An 18,255-nucleotide genomic window follows, 5' to 3' on the forward strand; every position below is an offset into this window, starting at 1 on the left:
TCTGGGTCCAGCACACCTCAAACCTCTCAAGCAGTGGTTGTTTCCCAGTTCCCAGTGATGCAGCAAGGAGCACCCGTGCAGCAGCAGCAGCTGATGCAGAGCTATTACCAGCAGCAGCAGCAGCAGCAGCAGCAGCAGCTGATGGCCCAGCAGGCAGCCATGCAGCAGAAGACCACAGCAGCAGCAGCAGCAGCAGCAGCAGCTCAGCAGAAGCAGCAGCCCCTGGCACCGGCACAGCCCCAGGCCCAGCCCAGCCCGGCGCCCCCGGCACAGCCGCAGGAGCAGGGGGTGAGACCTTGGGAGAGGGATGGGGCACTGGGACTTGGGCTGCAAACGCTCCCCTGCCAGCTCCTGTGTGCTGGGGACACCTCAGCTGGCTGTTCAGACCCACAGAGCCCAGATCACAGCTGCCAGGGGAGGTTTGGGTTGGATATTAGGAAAATTTCTTCACCCTGGGGGAATTAACAGTTATCTGGATGTGGCACTTGTGGACGTGGGATAGTGGTGACCTTGGTAGATTTGAAGAAATGCTGGGACTTGATGACCTTAGAGGCCTTTTCCAACCCAAACAATTCTATGGTTCTGGGGCCTAATTAGTAATAACTCAGTTATTACTGAGTCACAGATGTCAGCACTGACCTTGCTGCCTCAGAGATGTGCAGTTGTTTGGATTTCTCATTCCAGCAGGATGTTGGACTCCAGAATTGTGCTCTGGGTCCACAGAAAGGAGATGAGTAATGGATGAGTAGAAAGCAGATGAGGAGATCTGAGTAGCTGCTTAATGCAGCTTCTCTCCATCCCCTGTCATGTTGCCACAGAAGACATGTGAGAAACTGTCTGAAACATTATTTGTACTTTACACACCAGGGTGGGCACCAGGCACCAGAGCTGCTTTATGTTGCTGCTTGTTTGGAAAGCTTTGCCTGATGTTCAGAGGAAGGCACAAACAGCTTCTTGGTTGTTCCCAGCACTGGGTTAACTTTTTAATAAATATAGTGGGAAGTGGACTTTTCGAAGGAGACTTTTGAAAGCATCATATCTAAAAATAAATAAATCAATCATCCACTTTACTAATCATCTGAATGTGCACCTAAAATAAATGCTCTTTGCTTGATGGAAAATACATCCAAGTGCAGGGAACAGGCAGCTGCCCACAGGGAGGGGCAGGGAGCTGTGCCAGGGGGCCAAAGTGCTCTGCACCCCAAACCATCCCATTATACACAACTGTTTGAGTTCAGGCAGGATCACTTTGTGCTCGCTCCTTGTGCCAGTTAATTCCCCTCTCCTTGTTTTCTTGCAAGTGCAATTAGGAGTTGATTTGACTAATAAACTCCATAATCCATGAGCTGGGGCAGCTGTTTGCTCTCTGTCTCAGGGCTCTGCCCTGGTTTGGGTGTTGTGTTCCTGCTCTTGTTCCTGCTCTGGTGAGTGACTTGGGGCAGGTCAGTTTGTTGAAGCTGGTGGGAGATTGTTCAGTATGTGCAGACAGGTTTTGAGTGGTGTCCATTATTACCCTGTTCCTTTTAGGGCAGAAGTGCCTCAAATGGAGCATTGAATTAGCCTTATTCCCCTGGTAGGCTGATCAGAACGGACCCATCTGCACTCTTCTGCTCCTACAGCAGGCAGGAGGGAAAAACAGTGGTTGGCTCATTTTAAAAATGGTAGTGAAGCCCGGTCTCTGCAGAGCAGTCTCTGAGCAGAAGACACCAAGCCAGGACCTGTCAAAGCCTTCTCATGTTGGGAGATGCCAGCTTAATCAGCTCTGCCTTCATTCCTGCGGTGATTTTGGTGCTGCCCTTTAATCTCAGCACCAAATGTCCTGTTCTGCAGTGACCTGCATAGGGGGGTGGGTGCCCGGGGGGCAGGCAGGGTGCTCTGCCTCTCTGCACTCAGTGTGTGTGCTGCAATGCCACAGGAAAAGCAGGACAGCTCCCTGTTGTTTGCCTTCTGCCCCTGGGGTTCAGCACCACGCTGGGCAACTCTCTCCTGTTGCCTTCTTAGGTCTTTCCAAGCCTTTCAGCTGGGTTGGAAAAGGCCTGGGAACGGGGAGTTCCCAGGCAGGGGAGGTGACATGCACAGCTTGCTGCTCCCTGTATTCCAGTTTTCCTGTTTTAAATCCAGCAGTGATATCTCCCCGACAGACAGATGTGTGAAAAATCACACAATCACAAGTGGTGCTGTTGTTTATCTACAAAACCATATTTCAAGTATTTATGGGTCTGTGAGTGTAACACAAGACCAAGGCAATGGAAAAATAAAATCAGTGTGAGGAAACCCTTTGCAATTTCCACAGGGTTTGTAGCTGGGCTGTCTTGGCTTACACCTAAACCAAATGTGCCTGGTTTTCTCCTCCACATCTTAATGAAGAATGTTGCTCCCATGGTCCTTGCTTTCTTTCGTTTTCCTTCCCCTAAGAGGAAGTTTTTTGCACAAGATTTCTGCACAAGACCTCCACCCCTTTAGGCATTTGGCCAGTCATGTTCTGTCACCGTGTCCCTGTGACAAGACTCCTGTGCACTGTGATCTGAGTTCTTTCCACCTGTGCTCTGGATCTTGGCCTCTCTACCCTTGAGCAGGTTTGAGCCTTTGCCAAGTCCTAATGGAGATTTTACCTCCAGAGCTGCACCACAGAAAGGGGAGACACTCCCTGCCTGTGCAGAAATCCTGAAATGCTGCAGAGCAGCAATTCCCCCCTCAGGGTTCCTTTGCCTGTCTGGTTTTTCCCCTCCAGACCATCCCCGGTCCATGATCAGAATGCTGGGTGTTGCAGCAGAAGCTGTTTTCTCCCCGTGGCTGTGGTTGTGACCCAGGACACTGTGCTTTTCTGTGCTTTTCTCCCCTGGCAGGCTCAGGCTCAGGCTCAGCAGCAGCAGCAGGCTCAGGGCACAGCACAGGGGCAGAAGCTGGGCTCGCTCACCCCGCCGTCCTCGCCCAAGGCGCAGCGCGCGGGGCATCGCCGCATCCTCAGCGACGTCACCCACAGCGCCGTGTTCGGCGTGCCCACCAGCAAATCCACCCAGCTGCTGCAGGCTGCAGCTGCCGAGGCCAGCCTCAACAAGTCCAAGTACGTGCCCAGGGCTTTGGGGTGAGGGGCCAGCTCAGCCTCAACAAGTCCAAGTACGTGCCCAGGGCTTTGGGGTGAGGGGCCAGCTCAGCCTCAACAAGTCCAAGTAGTGCCCAGGGCCCCCGTGTGGGGTTGGAGTGAGGGCTTGGTCAGGCTCTGGGAGATGTTCTGAATGGAGGTAGGCACAAAACTCTAAGTGAGTCTTTGTTTAGGACTTAGCCCTAAACTTTCCAGGAAATGCTGGAGAATTTGCCCCGAAGTTCTCTTGAGTTCTCTGAGCTCACAAAAAGCTTTGGGTTATCAGGGCCTTCTCTGGCTCACAAAAGGCAGTGTCATTTCAGCCACAGCCCTGGTGTGCACTTCATTCTCACTGCTTGACACCAGCACTTCCTGAAGGTTGGACTCGATGGTGTTGGAGATTTAGTGGAGCTCTGGTTCCCTAGGAGTTTTTGCTAGGTCACTTTTACAGTGCCTGCAGGCAAGAAGCCTTTCTGTGGGTGCTGCTGTTCTCGGTGGGATGCTGTTTGTGACCCCTGAGATGTGGGTGCTGAGCCTCAGTGCTGCCAGGCTTCCAGCATGGGACTGCAGTAATTTACACTGGGTGTTTTAATTGGGAGGTCATTAGAGTGTTGTAGCTTGGAGCAGCTGATAGTGCTGGCCAGAGGATTTCAGGTGGGTGGTTAATGGCTCTTGTTTGGGATGATCCCATCCAGATCTGCTTCCACCACGCCCTCGGGCTCACCAAGGACCTCACAGCAGAATGTCTACAACCCTCCTGACATGTCCACGTGGAACCCCTTTGATGATGACAACTTCTCCAAGCTCACAGCTGAGGAGCTGCTGAACAAGGACTTTGCAAAGCTGGGGGATGGTAGGTCCATGGGGTGCTTCAACACCTGCCTGCTCTGCAAAGGGGAGACACCAGGGATTGGGGATGCTTTTGGGCAGGGACTGCTCAGGTTCCCCATATTATTACAGTCCTCTGGCTAAATCCTTCCAGTTTCTTTCTGTTTGTCAGTGGTGCCTCAAAGGCAGAGGTTGTAGCTGCTCTGACAGTGCCCCTGCTCAGGTGCCTGTGGAAGCTGCAGTTTAAACTCTGCTGCATCTGCAAGTTGGGATTTGCATGAAGGGACTTAAGTCATTAGTGGAACAGTGTCCTAGAAATAAAGATAAGTAGCCTACTTTCAGAAGAGAAGTTTTTCCCCTAACTCTTGGTCTGCATTCCAGGGAAAGCTCCAGAAAAGGCAGGCAGTTCCACAGAGAACCTGATCCCGGGTTTCCAGCCCGCTGCGTCTGCAGCCCCGGCGGATGCGTTTGGTGGCTCTTCCTTCACTGCTGGGCCAGGTGAGTCTGGGGACATGGACAGCATGGAATGGCAGCTCTTGCTCACAACCTCTGTGAAAGGGAAGGAAAACTTAACACAAACTGAGCTGGGCCTTGGCACTGAGAGCTGCAGGGAGTAGAGCTGGCGCTTGAGGAGAGGAGGGAATGTGCAGAGGGTGCATTTCCATGTCACAGTTGGGTGCAGAGACAGGACACTGTGTGGAGGCAGAGGTGGGGCTTGTGGTGAGGGAGGAAACCGAGCCCCTTGAATTCCCAAGGAAGCTTCTTTAGTGTGTAGAAGTTCCATGGAGCTGATAACAAAGAGTGAAACCTGTCATGTGCAGTGCTGCATCCAGGAGCTCCGAATGCCAGGAGACACAAATGCCACCCCCGGTGACAAATGCACCTGGTTGATGTCTCCCCACAGAAATAAAACAACTCTTGGTGAGAGGAGTCTGGCAAGAAGCTGAAGAATCCTTTGTGGGGCAGAGTGACAAATCCATAGACTCTTATTTCTATTTATAAGAGGGGATTTAGGGGAGCTTATAACTGAGCTTGGTATGTTGGTTCTTAGCAGAGAATTAAGGAGTGGAAGTCCCTGACACAGGAGTGCTCCTGGGGAGTTGCTTTCTGAGTTTGTCCAGCTGTGAGCAGTTTCTGGTGTTCCATCAGCCTTTGTGGATGATGCTGAGCAGCAGCAGCAGCTCCACACTGAGCTGTAAAGCACCTTCTGCAAAGCCTGAGGGACATCTGTGTGCCCTGGGCTCTGTGGTACCGTGTTGCTGTACCGTCATCAGTTCTTGCAGTGTCTGACTTAAGAACTCTCCGGTCCTGGGGTTTGGCACAGGAGAAGGTGTTTTGGAAATCTTGGTGCTGGGCTGGGCACTTCCAGCCCTTCTCTTCCTTTGCTCAGAGACAGGAGCCTGTCCCAGACTGGCTGGTGCAGGATGCTGCAGCTTTTATTGCAGACACAGAGGCCCCACACGGGCTGTGTCCTTTGTGAGGCCTTTCACCTTTTGTGCTCCTGTGAGGCAGATAACAATTCTTCCCTGCCAGGAAATATTCTGAGATCTGTGGGTTAAATTGTGTTGGAGAGCTACATGGTAACAGTAGTTTTGTTTGGTTTTTTTATTCTTTCGAACGCTTGGTCAGAGTGTTCCTGTGTGTGGTTGTGTCAGGCCAGAGGCTGTGCCTGTGCTGGGGTTTTGCTCTGTGCTTTCTCCTTTCCTCTTCTCTGTTCACTCTGCCTTTTCTTTTCACTTCCTCTTCTCTCCCAGCTGAAAAAACAAAAGACATTCTGAGTTTGGACTCTAGCCCTCCTCTTCTGACTGTGCCTGATCCTTTCATTCCTCTCCCGTTATCCGACACGCCAGGTAACCAGGGCTGAGGGGATGGAGGGGGGGCAGACTCCTGGGCTTTGTTTTGTCCTCTTCTGCTTCTGTTTGTAGGCACACCTGAAATCCTGGGCCCTGCCAGGCTCTGCTGGGCTCACTGGCACTGGGGATGGTTTTCATGGCAGAGCCTGGGGTTATCTCATTGTTCCTAATCCCAGAAATGTTGGTGTCTTTAGAGGTTCAGCATTGAAAGCCAAAAGTGTTTGGAGGGAAAGCTGAGAGAGTTGGAGTTGTTCAGTCTGGAGCAGAGAATGCTCCAGGGAGACCTCAGAGCCCCTGCCAGTGCCTAAAGGGGCTCCAGGAGATCTGGGGACAAGGGCCTGGAGGGACAGGACACAGGGAATGGCTTCCCAGTGCCAGAGGGCAGGGCTGGATGGGATATTGGGAAAGAATTGTTCCCTGGCAGGGTGGGCAGGCCCTGGCACCGGTGCCCAGAGGAGCTGGGGCTGCCCCTGGATCCCTGGCAGTGCCCAAGGCCAGGCTGGATGGGGCCTGGGATGGAGGAAGGTGTCCCTGCCCATGGCAGGGGAGAGGATGAGAAAGGCTTTAAGGTCCTTTCCTATTCTATGAGAAATAATCCCCAGGTAATTAATTACCTGTTCTGACTTCAGCTGTTCTCAAATCATCTCCAACATTGAAATTGTAGGTTTTATTATTGTTAATCTTTTTTTCCTGTAAGAGTCAGTGTTTCTTTGGCTTCCAAGGTCTGTTGCAAATCTGAGCATCTTGTGAAGCACAAAGTTACATGTGACCTTTTCTGATTTGGCAAGATTTTCCAGTGCAGTTGGTGCCATTTCATTTACTTTGCAGTGCTGCTTCTAAGCCTTCTCCTCTGTGCACATTTCTGACTGCAGCAGCCAACACTTTTTAGCACAAGATTATGTAAGTGCTTAGGAACTTATTTGCAAATCGGTGGGAATATTTGGAATATGGGAATGTTTTTATCTTGGAGCCTCTCAGCCCTCTGGTGAATGTGTGTGGCAGGTCCCACATCAGTGACCCTGCTCTTGCTGCTCTCCCTGCTGAGCAGCTCCCAGGCTCTGGGTCACCGCTGGTTTGGAGGACCCAAGCTTCAAAATGTGCTGTGAAGGTGGCATCTCTCCATGAAGAGCTGAGCAGTTCAGGAAGAAAATAAAAAAATTTATCCATAACACTGTGGAACCTGCTTCCTTCTGGTGGTTGCTTAAAGAGCAGAAGAAACATGGTTTAGTCCAAAAGGAATTCTGCCTTTAAATGCCCATAAAAGTTTGAGAGGAGAAGCAAAACCTGGAGTCTTTGTTCCCTGTGTGAGCACTGCCAGGAGCTGACCTGGCCAGCCCTACCTTGAAAACACCCCACAGAAGGCAGCTGACTGCACATTCTCCTTCTTCCTCCCCCAAAATGCTGCTGGAAGTGTTGCTTGTCCTGACTGAAGCCACCCAGGCCATTTATTTGAGCTAAAGCTCAGCTGTTTTTTCTGCTTAGCCACAGACCTCCTTCCCTGGGCACCTGGAGCTGCAGGTGGCATCACCTGGGCGCTGCTCAGAGACCTTGGCCTCTCCCACCTTGCAGGGGGACAGGTGCCAGTGGGTGCTTCTCAGTGTGTCCCTCCTCCTCCTCCTCCCCTGTGGAATGCCTGCCATTCTTAGTGGAATTGTAACTGGTGAGAGGAGCTGGCAAGAGGGATGTAAAAACATGGCAAAACATCTGCTAAAATAAGGGAGAATTAAATATTCATGCTGAAAACGTATTTCCTTGTGTATGTGCAGGAAAATGAGCCAGGTTGCTCTTAATGAGCTTATTTCAGGCTTCACCACTGACTAATCCTGGGGTGTTGGTGAGGGGAGCTCTGTGGGGTCACTCTGACTGATGGAGAAGGGTTTTTTATTGTTTTGGGAACAAAATACTCGATGAGATGTTTTTAATCACCATAACTCTACTCCAGGCCCATAAATTCTGAGAAGATATCTGGCTGTGCCTGGGTGTTTATAACAACTGTAATAAACAACTGTATTTCTGCTGAGAATTTATTTGTACCAAGATGACACTGGGATAAAGTAATTGTACATGAATTAGGCATGCACAGCAAATTAGTGGGTGTGCACCAATGGTCTGAGTTCACATCTTGAGTTGGGAAGATGCAAAGGGGAAACTGCTCATGTTATTGGTGTATTTACTGAGAGAACTAGGTGGTGTTGTGAGGATTTAAAGCAACAAAGCCAGCAGACCTTGAGAATCCCAACTAAATGGGTGCAAAGAGCATCCAGTGTTCTGTCAGGGCTTTGAGTTTGATTTTAGGGGGAAGAATTTATTGTTTTACAGATATTTGAGATCTTGAACACACGACTAAGATTGCTTGATTGTGATCTCTTGAGGAGCCACTGTTAAGTGTTGTCCTGTTGCCCTGCACGGTGTTTACAAAGCCCTGTGCATTCAAAGCCTCTATTCCCCTTCTCTTTCTTGTTATGCAAGAAGCAATCCCATTTCACAGCAGCTCCATCAGCAGAATGGAAGTGCAGTTCCTTCCCTGGCCTAGTCCGAGTGCTCTGTGTTGGATACCGTGCAGGGCCTCCTTTAATCTGCTGACACTTGATGAGTGAACAGGCAGAAACCTCCCCAGTGACAGATCTGTGCCCACGCTGGTGATTTCCCTCCCACCTGCTGGCCTGGCAGGGTTTTCACAGCCGTGTCTCTCTTTCCCAGCTGGCCCCAGGAGGAGAGGACTGTGCTGTCCTGAGCTGTGTGCTCCCCTGAGCTGTGTGTGCTCCCCTGAGCTGTGTGTGCTCCCCTGAGCTGTGTGTGCTGTCCTGAGCTGTGTGTGCTGTCCTGAGCTGTGTGTGCTCCCCTGAGCTGTGTGTGCTGTCCTGAGCTGTGTGTGCTGTCCTGAGCTGTGTGTGCTGTCCTGAGCTGTGTGTGCTGTCCTGAGCTGTGTGCGCTGTCCTGAGCTGTGTGCGCTGTCCTGAGCTGTGTGTGCTGTCCTGAGCTGTGTGTGCTGTCCTGAGCTGTGTGTGCTCTCCTGAGCTGTGTGTGCTCTCCTGAGCTGTGTGTGCTCTCCTGAGCTGTGTGTGCTGTCCTGAGCTGTGTGTGCTGTCCTGAGCTGTGTGTGCTGTCCTGAGCTGTGTGTGCTGTCCTGAGCTGTGTGTGCTGTCCTGAGCTGTGTGTGCTGTCCTGAGCTGTGTGTGCTCCTGAGCTGTGTGTGCTGTCCTGAGCTGTGTGTGCTGTCCTGAGCTGTGTGTGCTGTCCTGAGCTGTGTGTGCTGTCCTGAGCTGTGTGTGCTGTCCTGAGCTGTGTGTGCTGTCCTGAGCTGTGTGCTCTCCTGAGCTGTGTGTGCTGTCCTGAGCTGTGTGTGCTGTCCTGAGCTGTGTGTGCTGTCCTGAGCTGTGTGTGCTGTCCTGAGCTGTGTGTGCTGTCCTGAGCTGTGTGCTCTCCTGAGCTGTGTGTGCTGTCCTGAGCTGTGTGTGCTGTCCTGAGCTGTGTGTGCTGTCCTGAGCTGTGTGTGCTGTCCTGAGCTGTGTGTGCTGTCCTGAGCTGTGTGTGCTGTCCTGAGCTGTGTGTGCTGTCCTGAGCTGTGTGTGCTGTCCTGAGCTGTGTGTGCTGTCCTGAGCTGTGTGTGCTGTCCTGAGCTGTGTGTGCTGTCCTGAGCTGTGTGTGCTGTCCTGAGCTGTGTGTGCTGTCCTGAGCTGTGTGTGCTGTCCTGAGCTGTGTGTGCTCCTGAGCTGTGTGTGCTGTCCTGAGCTGTGTGTGCTCCCCTGAGCTGTGTGTGCTCCCCTGAGCTGTGTGTGCTGTCCTGAGCTGTGTGTGCTGTCCTGAGCTGTGTGTGCTGTCCTGAGCTGTGTGTGCTGTCCTGAGCTGTGTGTGCTGTCCTGAGCTGTGTGTGCTCTCCTGAGCTGTGTGTGCTCTCCTGAGCTGTGTGTGCTCCCCTGAGCTGTGTGCTCTCCTGAGCTGTGTGCTGTCCTGAGCTGTGTGTGCTGTCCCAGGGCAGCCCTGCAGTGAGTACCAGCCCTGTGTGTGGTGCAGCTGCCCCCCTGCCTTGGGCACGTGCCTCACCCTGGCACAGAGCTCTGTCCTCTGCTCCCTCTTAACTTGCAAGTTTTCAGGAGTTCTTTTTCTTTCTAATAGCCTGGTCTAACCCAAAGCCTCCCTCATCTCTTGACTGGTCTTTTTTTCCTAACTCTGGTGTTTCTTGAAATGCTTTCTGTGTATTTGTGGCTGCAGGGGTGTGTGGCCAGCAGTAAAATCAGCATGGCAGCAGAGTCTCTGGCAGTGGTGGCTGCAGGTGCAAACTGCCTGACTGTGAACTCCATCAGCTCTGTGCATGTGTTAGAAAAGGGATCTGAAGGGAAGGTCAGCACTTTCTCACTGGATTGTCCAAAGCCATGCTTCTCAGCCAGTGCATGGTGTTTGGCCTGTTTGCTTGTCCCAGGATACAAATCCAGAGTTCATTTAATGGCTTCACATCCTTCTTACGTTGGTGCAAGTCAGAGGAGAGGCTCTTGCTATCCTGGAGGAAGTGATTTGGTTTTCCAGGCTCAGAAGCCACCAGCAGCAGCCTCTTGGGGATGCTCCAAGACCCATCAGCTGCAGGCTCTTGCTCTGCTTTTTCTGCAGCAGTTTTGCTTTCTCTGACAGGAAACAATCAGTAATTTCTTACTGTGAGGAACAGGGAACTTGACAAATGTTTCACATTCTTTCTTAAAGGCTGCAGTGTGTGGCTGGGCTCTGCCTCAGGAAGGGGCTGTGAGGGCACTTTTTAACCCCCTCTGTGCTTTTAAGCTTAGACACCTTCTAAAAGCTTGCCATGGTTAAACCATCCCTGGCTGCTGCAAACCTGCCCTGGCAGGGCTGAAACGGGGCAAAGCAGAAAACCCAACCAAACATGAAATAGCAGCGGTCAGCTCGTCCTGAACTGGGTCAGACTCACTTCCCCGTGGCTGGAAAGCATCTGGCACGTTTTCCACAGGCTGACTGAGGAACAGGAGATCTCCAAGAGGCAGCAGCTTCAAGTGGGAGCACAGTGACTGGGTAAAACTTTCATTTCCCAGCTGGAACTGGTGAAGGCCCACCCTGAGGTCAAATACCTCTGTCATGGGTTACCTTTTCTTAACCTTGTTTGGGGCTTGTTCATTTGTCTGCACAGGAATGGTCTGGGTTTGTCTGTTGGGTTTGAGGCACTTTATCTCCTTCCCCATTCATCCTGACACCTTCTTGTTTTTGTTCAACTCCTCAGCCTCACTGAAAGGGGATAAAAGTTCCTTTAACTCATGCACTGAGGGGTGCAGTGGCTCCCTGGAACAGCACTGGCAGATCAGCAGCAGCACTGGAGGAGGCAGGAGAGGAGATTTTGTGAGACAAGAAACAAAATCAGGCAAAGAACCACTGACAGCTTTGCATAAAACCAGCTGTGCCCTGGGGCAGGAGAGAGAATGAACACGTGGGGAGAACACCACACTTGTTCTCTGAATCTTGTGGTTAAAAACGTGGCTGAGCTCACCAGGCAGTTCTGGGACCTGTCTGGGGCAGTTTCCAGAGTGTTCCAGGGAAGATCTGCACTGTTGGAAGCAATTCCACCCTCCTTAGCCCTGCTCTGGCAGCACTCACACCTCCTGGTGCCCCTGCTCCCAGCCTGTCCCCTGTCTGTGCCACAGGAGCCAGGGGTGGCACCTGGATGCAAATCCAGCCTCTGAAATGGATATTCTTACAGGTGGGAAGAGTTCCTGGATATTAGGGCTGCTGTTTCCATCACATTTGCCTTTCAGTTGACCTTTTCCAGGCCTGTAATGACAGAACTCCTCTTGGACAGGTTTTTAGGTTTCCTTCCCCTCCTGCTTGCTTCAGTTATTGGCTTTCTCATGGGGAGTAGAATTTGTCCTGCTTTGAATAAGCAGTTCCAAAGCCATTAGACTGTTTTATTATTTATACTGGGCAATAGAAAAGGATGGATATTATTCCCACATATGCAGAAGTGTAACTTTGGTGTTCTCAGCATGGCAAGTCTTATCCAGCAGGATTCCTGTGCTTTTGTGCAGTTGTGAGCAGGGTTTCTTTGGGTAATAAATAATAACACCAATCTGTGAACTCAAAAATTAAAATATAGGTGTGACAGTTGGATAACATTCTAATGTTAGATTGTAAATGGAATCATTTCAATGAGTTGGAGTGGCCAGATTTGTCCATGTGGAGCAAATTTTATCAGAGCTGTTCTGTTGCAGGTGATTAGTACTTCTAGTAAATCCTGAAATTGTTCTTTACCTCTTCTTGTTCTGGGAAGCAACCCTTGTGAAAGCTAAATAATTAATCTCATTTCTGCAGATCTGGTTTGTGATTGGGAAATCACTCATCCACCAGATGAATAATTGAGATTAACTTCTTGCCCAGGCTGTCTGTGAGGACAGTGGGAAGCTGAGGAGCTGTGCTGCTGGGAGTGACACGTGTGATGTGAAAGCTGCTGCTGTAATCATTGCTGGGTCCCTGGGCAGCTCTGTGAGCCCAGGGCAGGCTCTGCTGCAGGGTCTCAGTGCTGCTCCTGCTCCTGGGGCTGAGCCCCTTCCTCAGGCTCTCAGCTCTTCTGTCTCCTCCTTACACAAACACTGCCAAAGATTCCAGCACAGGGAAGGGAGGGAGGGCAAGATTACTTCTGAAATGTGGGGTTCAGCATATTAAAGTTTAATAATAAACTTCTGTGTGGCAGTGCCAGAGCTGTGGGCTGTTCCTCAGTGGCTCCTTGGGGAGAGGAGCCCACGCTGGGTGAGGATGTCCTCACCTCTCTTAGGTGGCCTCTGATGCCTCTGAGTGATACTGGGGGACAAACTTCACAGCCAGGCCCTGTTGTGACAGGACAAGGGATGATTAAACTGGAGGAGGGTGGGTTTTAGATTAAAGACAATCTCTTTGTGATGAAGCTGGTGAGGCTCTGGCGCAGGTCGCTCAGAGAAGCCGTGGCTGCTCCATCTCTGAAATGTCAAAGGCCAGGTTGGACGGGGCTTGGAGCAAGCTGGGTTTGTGGAAGGTGTCCCTGCCTGTGGCAGGGGTGGGATGAGCTTTGGAAGGTCCTTTGCAGCCCAGGCTGTGTGGGTTCTGTTCTGGAGCCATTTGTGCACCCCGTGGTGCAGACGCTCCTTGGGCTCACGAGGCGAGCCATGAACGGAGCACCTGATTAACGTTGTCTTTTTCTTTCTTTTGCTTTTTCTCTCTGTTGCCTCCCTCCCTCCTTTTCCTGCTTGCCCCAGAAAAACTGATTGAGGGACTCAAATCTCCTGAGCCTGCACTCCTGCTCCCCGAGCTCCTGCCTCTGGCTGACCCCTTCGGCAGCACGTCAGACGCTGTCAATGGTAACGCCCCAGCCCTGTCCCCTCCGTGTCACACGCATGTCCTGCCCTGCATGGCCAGCCCTGGCTCCCAGAACAGCCCCTGCTGCTGGGGGACAGCCTGAGGGAGGTGTTGGATGGTGCTGAGACACATCTGCCTTTTCTCTGTGTGAGATGGGCACTGAGGATTTGGTGTCTGTCCCTGGACTCCAGGTGATCTGGCAGTGACGTGGCACAGCTGTGCCCTTGGTGTTCTCTTGGTAGAAGAATGGTAATTACCGATGGAGGAAAATGGCAAAAACACCTTTATTTCTGGTCAAGATTTTGTGTTTAACCACGGCCCAGGCACTGAGCTGGTCTGTCTCCATGGACCCTCATCAGGATGAGGAGGAAGAACAGCATTCCCTGGACCTGGGGAGCGCTGGGAATAAACATGCCAGGCTGCTGTGAGCCTGGATGCAGCAGGCTCCAGGCAGGGGCAGGGCTTTGGAGTGCTGCAGAATTGTTTTTATCCACTTGCCAGGTGCAGACACCGATTGCAGGCTGCAGGTTGTTGTCACCAGCTGCTCCTGTGGGTGGGTGTGACCTGTGGCTCTGATAGAAAGGAAGGACATGACTACCTGTAATAGTAAAACTTCTTCTACTTTTGTAGTTTCTGGCAGTTGTCTGAATTTTAATGATCTGAATGCAAGGGGAGTCCAATGGTCACTGTTTTCCTTTTGCTGGACAAGGATCTTGTGGATATTTTCTTTCTGTTCAGCTGCAGGGCAGGTGTTAGTAACCTGCTGTTCCACCTTTTGGGCATTTCAAATTGGGCTTGTACAAATTAAAATAAATAAAAGGGTTCAAAACCAAACAAACCCTTGAGCTGACACTTACAGGGTCAGTTAAAGATTCAGACAACTCCTGCCTCAGTTCCTCCTTCTCTTTTCCTTGCAAACTAACCTCTGGCTTCTCCTGTGCTGTTGTGCCCCTGTGGAAAGGAAAAGCTGACGCAGCAGTGGAGAGCCTGATCCCGGGGCTGGAGGCGCCGCTGCCCCAGCGCCTCGTGTCCCAGAGCGAGTCGGTGGCCTCCAACAGAACAGGTTGGTGAGGCAGGAGGGGCTGGGGGGCTCTGAGCACCAGAGAGCTCTGGCTGCTCCCACAGGGGCTGCTCTGCCACTGCTGGCACCGGGGCCTTGCTCAGGGAGTGCTCTGTGCTTCTCACCTCCTTGGGAGGAACGAGAAGGTTCTTCCCCCAGAGGTGCTGGCACTGCCCAGGCTCCCCAGGGAATGGGCACGGCCCCGAGGCTGCCAGAGCTCCAGCAGGGTTTGGACAAGGCTCTCAGGGGTGAACAGGGTGGGATTGTTGGGGTGTGTGTGCAGGGCCAGGAGCTGGGCTCTGATCCCTGTGGGTCCCTTCCCACTCAGCAGAATCTGTGATTCCATGGCCCAGTGTTCCTTGAGCCCACCATCAGACCTGTAGGTGCTGCTGCACTGCTCCCATGAAGTGGTTTAGAACTCGGGAGCAGTCACTGATTTGTCCCAGGGGGGCAAGAAGAGACTCCTGGCCCTTTCTCATTGTGCAGCCTTGACTGGGCCACTTCCCACAGCAGCTGGACTCAGCTCTTCTCAGAGGAGCCTGGTGGGACTGCCCTGGGGTGGGAGCTCCCCTCTCTGCAGAGCTCCCACTTTAACCTGGCTCTGTGGGACTCCTTTGTTCAGCTTCAGAGAGACAGAGCCCTGCTGGAGGTGCTGGGACTCTCTGCCCTCAGTGAGAGCAGTGGAATCTCTTCCACCACAAGAAATGGCAGTGTTTGTGCTGGTTCCCTGTGTGAGAGCGAAGGGGAGTGTGGGAATGTGAGCTTAACACTCTTTGTGTCCTGTTCAATGCCACCCTGGGATGCTCACCTGGATCCAGACTCTCTGACTGGGGAAGACTCTCTGCTTGACTGTTCTCTGCTCTCTAACCCTGCTGCTGACCTCCTGGATGAGTTTGCTCCCGTAGCTTTTGCAGCTCAGCCTCACAAAGGTAAACTGGCCCTCTTGCCCCTGGCCTGGAGCTGACATGAAGCTGCTCCTGGTTTACAGAAACAGCTGTGGTGTCACAGCAAACATGACACAGAATCTGAGGGGGAAGGCCAGGACTTCAGGGCAGTTCATTGCCTTGAAAGAGGGGCCCAGAGCATCAGTGCTGATTCCTGGGTGCTTTGCTCACTTGTGAGTACCCCTATGGCAACAGAAATGCTCTGGCCTCGGAGGAATTGCTGCAAAAAGTCTGCAATAAATTTTTACACTTGGTGGCACTTCAGAATGAGTTTGTGCTGCCCATGGGGCTTTTGGGTTAAACAGGCAGTTGTTGCAGTTGCTCAGTGCTGTAATAACCTCCTGTGGCACTTTGCTTTGCACTGAAATGTGTGTGGAGCAGTTACTGGCACCTGGGCTCTGAGCTGATCCTTCAGCCCTGCCACTGCTGCCTTTCCTTGTCCTTCACTGGGCCCTCTGCTGGCTCTGGAATTGGTGCTGAGCCTTCAGGGTCCCTGAATCTGCATTTGAGTTCAGCACCAGGTTCTGTGTGTGAGTGCTGGGAGGATGCTTCTGCTTGGGGTGGCACAAGTCACTGAGCCGAGCTCCAGGGCTTTGGAGGGGCTGTCCCTGTCCTCGGGGCTGTCCCCAGCTGGGCAGTGACCTGAGCAGCCTCTGGAGCTGCAGAAATGGGAGTGGGATCCTTGCAGGAGCTCCCAGGGTGTTGGGAAGAGGCACAGGTAAATAGCTGGTGATGGTGACAGTTCCTGTTCAGATAAACCTTTGTGTGTTTGGCACTGCCCTCCTACAGCATTTGGGGGTTGTTTTCCCTGGCTCTGATCCTCCAGAGCACAGAGTAGTGCCATGAGCACTTTCTTGCCTCATCTCTCCCCAAACCTGTTAAATCCCAGTCAGCTTTAGGTAGAAATCTCTAATTCCCACCAGGAGTCAGACCGGAATGTTCCTCTTCACAGAAACTGTCAGGTTGATGTGTCCTTGCTGGGCTCTCAGAAATCCTTCCTACAGAGCTGAGGAACAGATCTGGGAGGGTATTTGAGTGTCTAAAGGAACAAGTAGTGATGTGAGAGGCTCTGAGGGTACATAATTGCCTGATGAGGTGGATAAATCATCTCATCTCTGGAGATGGTTGAAAGTGCCTCCCACCAAGTGTTGAACTGCAGCTGATGTGGTTTGAAATCAATGGAATTATCTCCCAGAACTGCCCTAGGGGCCTCTGGAAAATCTCTCACAGCATCTGGGTATGATGTCCAGACTTCCAGGCAGGTAAATTTGGAAATCTGACTTCATGTTGCCCTTGTTTTGTTGCTGCCTGTGAAAGGTCAGGGTTTTGTCTCATGTAGATGACTGGAATTTCTTCTGTGGTTTTTTCTTTCCCCCCAGCCCTTTTCCTCTCCCTGTGCATGAGAGCTGGGAGCCAGAGAGCCAGACTGAGCTCTCACACCATGCTCATGACAAAGAACACCTTCAGTCCTTGGGAGCTTACCCCAGGCCTCTGCCACAGCTTCCAGCTGTCCAGCTGAGCCTTCAGACTGGTCAGGTTTTGTTCTGGGTCTTGTGACTTGGCTTGCTTGGTTTGGTTTGATCCCTTCCACGTCTGTATTTAATTGTCTCTCTTCTTTCCTACCCAGACTTACCAATTTTATTTCACCTTTTAAATAAAACTCCTGCTTCTAAATGCTGTCTCTGAAAACATGAAGATGTTCTAACACTTCCTGGCAATTCTAACCAGCCTCTCTGCTGTCTTTGCTTCTTTACCCTGATTTCTCTTCTATGCTGCAGAAGATACTAACCTGATATCAGGCTTTGATGCTCCTGAGGGCTCTGAGAAAGTGACAGAAGATGAGTTTGACCCAATTCCAGTGTTGATATCCAAAAATTCACAAGGTAAGCCAGGATGTGAGAGTGAAAAAGGGAAGGAAAAAAGGCAAACAGTGAATATATAAATTAGTTTTGGGTGGTGCTGCAGGACACGTGACTAGTTCAAATCCTGAGCTGTGAAATACCATCAGTGTGGTGTGAGATACCTTGGCCTTGAAATTTCTGTAGATTCTCTGCTTGGGAGATTTCCATGTCCCAGACCAGCCATGCAATATTTGAGTTCCCATGGGGTAATTTCTCCATTTCTTCTGCCTGCCAGAAGGGCACAGAGCCCTCAGTGACTGAGTGCAGTGAGAGCTGTGTCCTCCCGCTTCTGACTGCCCAGGCCTTTGGGCTTTTAAGTGAGCTTGGCATGAGGCACAAGAAAGAATAATAATAATAATAATAATAATAATAATCCTCTGTAGCTCAAAACTCCTGCTGGAAGTGAGGCTTTTTCACTTCTGGTTGGTGTCTTTCAAAGGTGGGAACTGAGTGTGAGAAGTTTGGTCCATGTCCCCACCTCTTCAGAGGAGCTCTGAGCAGGCAGTGACTGGGCAGCTGCTCATTTTCATCATTCTGGCACCAGATCCCCTTGGGGAGATCTTTGCCAGCAGCCTCAGCCCCTGGGGGTTTGAGGATCCTGCAGCACTGTTGGATTAACAGCAACAATTGTGCTGTGCTCTTTAGGGACAGCAGCAGGCAGGGTTTCACACCTGGCCAGTGAAGGATCAGTGAGCTGAGTTCCCTCTCTGCAGTCACCCCATTGAAAGGATTTTTTGATGTACTTGTGGAGGTTTAAAGACAAATCCAGGACATTTTTTGCTTTTTTTTTTTTAAAAAGGCTTTTTTCTTCTTTTTTTCAATTTGATCACAGAACCTTTTGGCTTCCCAAACTCCCACTTTTGGTCACAGCAGGAATGTGCTGAACCCCTGCTCTGCACTAGTCTTGGCTTTCAGAGGCTGACACTCCTTAAAACAGTTCAGACATTACAAACTCTGCTCCTGCTGGAAGTCAGAGATTTCTGCCAAGACAGGCCAGCTTGAGTCCTGGGGGGGTTGGAGTCAGGGGGTCTTTCAGGTCCTTTCCAGCCCAAACCATTCTGTGGTTCTGTCCTTTAATACCCAAGTTCCAGTTACAGAAGGTCCCACAACAGCCCAGTTCTCCTGGAAGCAGCTCAGAGCACCCAGAGATGCTCCTAAAATAGCAACCAGATTTCAAGATTTAAAATCTTGACCTGTCCTTTCTGTGGGCTGTGGGAGTCCTTGAATTGCTTTCGAGATCCCTTATTAAGGACAGGGTTCTGGT

At 51.4% G+C, this 18,255-nt stretch overlaps 1 protein-coding gene across 10 annotated transcripts in view; it reads left to right on the forward strand.

Moving 5' to 3' along the window:
* AAK1 (AP2 associated kinase 1) overlaps positions 1-18,255 on the forward strand; it is a 65,490-nt gene that overhangs the window by 35,578 nt on the left and 11,657 nt on the right. The window contains exons 13-21 of one of the 10 annotated variants that reach the window (XM_088068299.1): positions 49-288; positions 2,847-3,064; positions 3,778-3,935; positions 4,292-4,408; positions 5,665-5,760; positions 12,987-13,088; positions 14,048-14,149; positions 14,965-15,075; positions 16,869-16,973. In XM_088068299.1, coding sequence (XP_087924425.1) covers positions 49-288; positions 2,847-3,064; positions 3,778-3,935; positions 4,292-4,408; positions 5,665-5,760; positions 12,987-13,088; positions 14,048-14,149; positions 14,965-15,075; positions 16,869-16,973 — 1,249 coding nt within the window. The remainder of the gene's footprint in view (positions 1-48; positions 289-2,846; positions 3,065-3,777; positions 3,936-4,291; positions 4,409-5,664; positions 5,761-12,986; positions 13,089-14,047; positions 14,150-14,964; positions 15,076-16,868; positions 16,974-18,255) is intronic. The other 9 variants (XM_088068301.1, XM_088068300.1, XM_088068291.1 and 6 more) reach the window with 9 other exon arrangements.

The sequence above is a fragment of the Pseudopodoces humilis genome, chromosome 30 (assembly GCF_049639895.1).
Source record: "Pseudopodoces humilis isolate 2021_Gansu_Grassland_sample_001 chromosome 30, ASM4963989v1, whole genome shotgun sequence".
NCBI classification, from domain to species: Eukaryota; Metazoa; Chordata; class Aves; order Passeriformes; family Paridae; genus Pseudopodoces; species Pseudopodoces humilis.